Raw genomic sequence first — 1,736 nt, forward strand, 5'->3', positions numbered from 1 at the left:
TGTACATAATATCGGATACCCATCATGCACTCTTTACCGCCAATACTTTGAAACAGGGCGGGTGAACCGGACGTAAAAGAGGGGAGGGAAGAAAACTTTCTTCTTCTACCCTAAGGTAAAGGGGCTCTGAATCCTCGAGCCTTTGTTTCTCCAGGCACTAGAAACCCACGGCCTGTGAAATGGGTGTGCGTCTCGATATAAAGACAGGATTCTATTAATCAGTGTTCAAGCCATATCCATTTCTACCCCCCCTCTAATTCCTAGCACTGTCTTGCACACAGTGGGCACACTCCACGCATCTCAGAACTCCTGCAAAGTTGCAACTAGAAGAAGACAACGCCTGCAAGGTTGCAACCGGGTTGCAACTGGGCCAAATCCTGCACTAGTTCTCCCCCTTCTGGCCGGCTGGAGAAAGGCCTGCATGGACTACATTTCCCGTCATGCCTTGAGGGAGGAACAGAAAGAAAGAGAGAGACTTCTTCCGGCTCCGCGGGAGGGAAATTCACAAACACGTGAGACCGGTGGCGGCGGTTAGGAAGAGCTGCGGACGGAATAGGGGCTCCTGGCTTCGGTGTGGTCATGTTTCTCCAGTATTACCTCAACGAGCAGGGAGACCGGGTCTATACGCTGAAGGTGAGAAAAGAAAACAGGTTGGAAGTGGTTATGGCGAGAAACATAGGTGGGAGGAGCTATTGAGACCAGCCACCGAATTGCCCAGGTGGTTGAGGGGAATTAGAAAGCCCAGAAACCAGGCGTGATGGAGGCAGGAGTGTATGACTTGCTGATCTAACCGTCGCGTCTCCTGTCTTCGTATTTACCTTTTTTTCGCGCAGCCTCCTCCCCATCCCAGCCTCTTGTCTCCCTTATGACTCCAGCGATTGAGTTTTCCCACCACCCGTACTGAGCTCATGTTCTCTTTCTTCCTCGAGCAGAAGCTTGACCCTATGGGACAGCAGACGTGCTCGGCTCATCCTGCTCGCTTCTCCCCCGATGACAAATACTCTCGACACCGAATCACCATCAAGAAACGCTTCAAGGTGCTCATGACCCAGCAACCGCGCCCTGTCCTCTGAGGGCCCCTTAAATTTCGTGTCTCTTCCACCTCGAGAGACCTTCCAAAACCAAGCCCTTCAGTCTGTGAGCCTTGAAGCCTTCTTACCATCCTTGCTGTTTGGAATCCGGTTTCATCGTTGCTTCTGATGATGCTTATGTGAAACAGTCATGGTAGCATGCCCCTTAAGGGAATAATTTCGAATCTTTCTATGTTGTGAATCACTGCCAGGTTATTAAATTGATTTGAAAGAGCCCTTGTTTTGTATGTTGTGGGAAGAAAGGAGGGAAAGGAGAGGGAAGAGCACCTGAGGGGTACACCAAGACCACTTGAAAGAAAACCTTCAGTCACTGCGGGAGCAGTAGTGCTGTGCGCGATGGGGTGTCAGGGAACTCTTCACCACCGTCAGCATTCACTGAAAAATACCCCTCTTGTCACTGAAGTAATTCCTTGCTCCTTGAAATGACATTTTGACTCTCAGGAGTTGCTTGAACACTAACAGCTTCTATATTGGGGATGCAGTGAATTGGAAGTCAGGTGACCAGGATTTTCCCCTCTGCGTGCCTTTGAGAAAGTAACTTGACTTGTTTCGTCTAATTTTTCTCATCATTTCTAAATTCTCTTCCAACTCTAAATTTGCTAAGGTTCAGCGATGGTTCTTTATATATCTACAGTGTGTTGTAAA

The 1,736-nt window shown here is 49.0% G+C and overlaps 1 protein-coding gene across 1 annotated transcript; it reads left to right on the plus strand.

Annotated features, from left to right (window-relative positions):
• Positions 1 to 491: 491 nt before the first annotated feature.
• On the plus strand, positions 492 to 1,304 carry NOP10 (NOP10 ribonucleoprotein). The gene is made up of 2 exons (XM_077771656.1): positions 492 to 633; positions 933 to 1,304. The coding sequence occupies exons 1-2, from the start codon at positions 580 to 582 to the stop codon at positions 1,071 to 1,073; spliced, it is 195 nt and encodes a 64-aa protein (XP_077627782.1). The 5' UTR covers positions 492 to 579; the 3' UTR covers positions 1,074 to 1,304.
• The last annotated feature ends 432 nt before the right edge of the window (positions 1,305 to 1,736 follow it).

This window comes from Crocuta crocuta, unplaced genomic scaffold, assembly GCF_008692635.1.
Source record: "Crocuta crocuta isolate KB4526 unplaced genomic scaffold, BGI_CrCroc_1.0 scaffold156, whole genome shotgun sequence".
Lineage (NCBI taxonomy): Eukaryota > Metazoa > Chordata > Mammalia > Carnivora > Hyaenidae > Crocuta > Crocuta crocuta.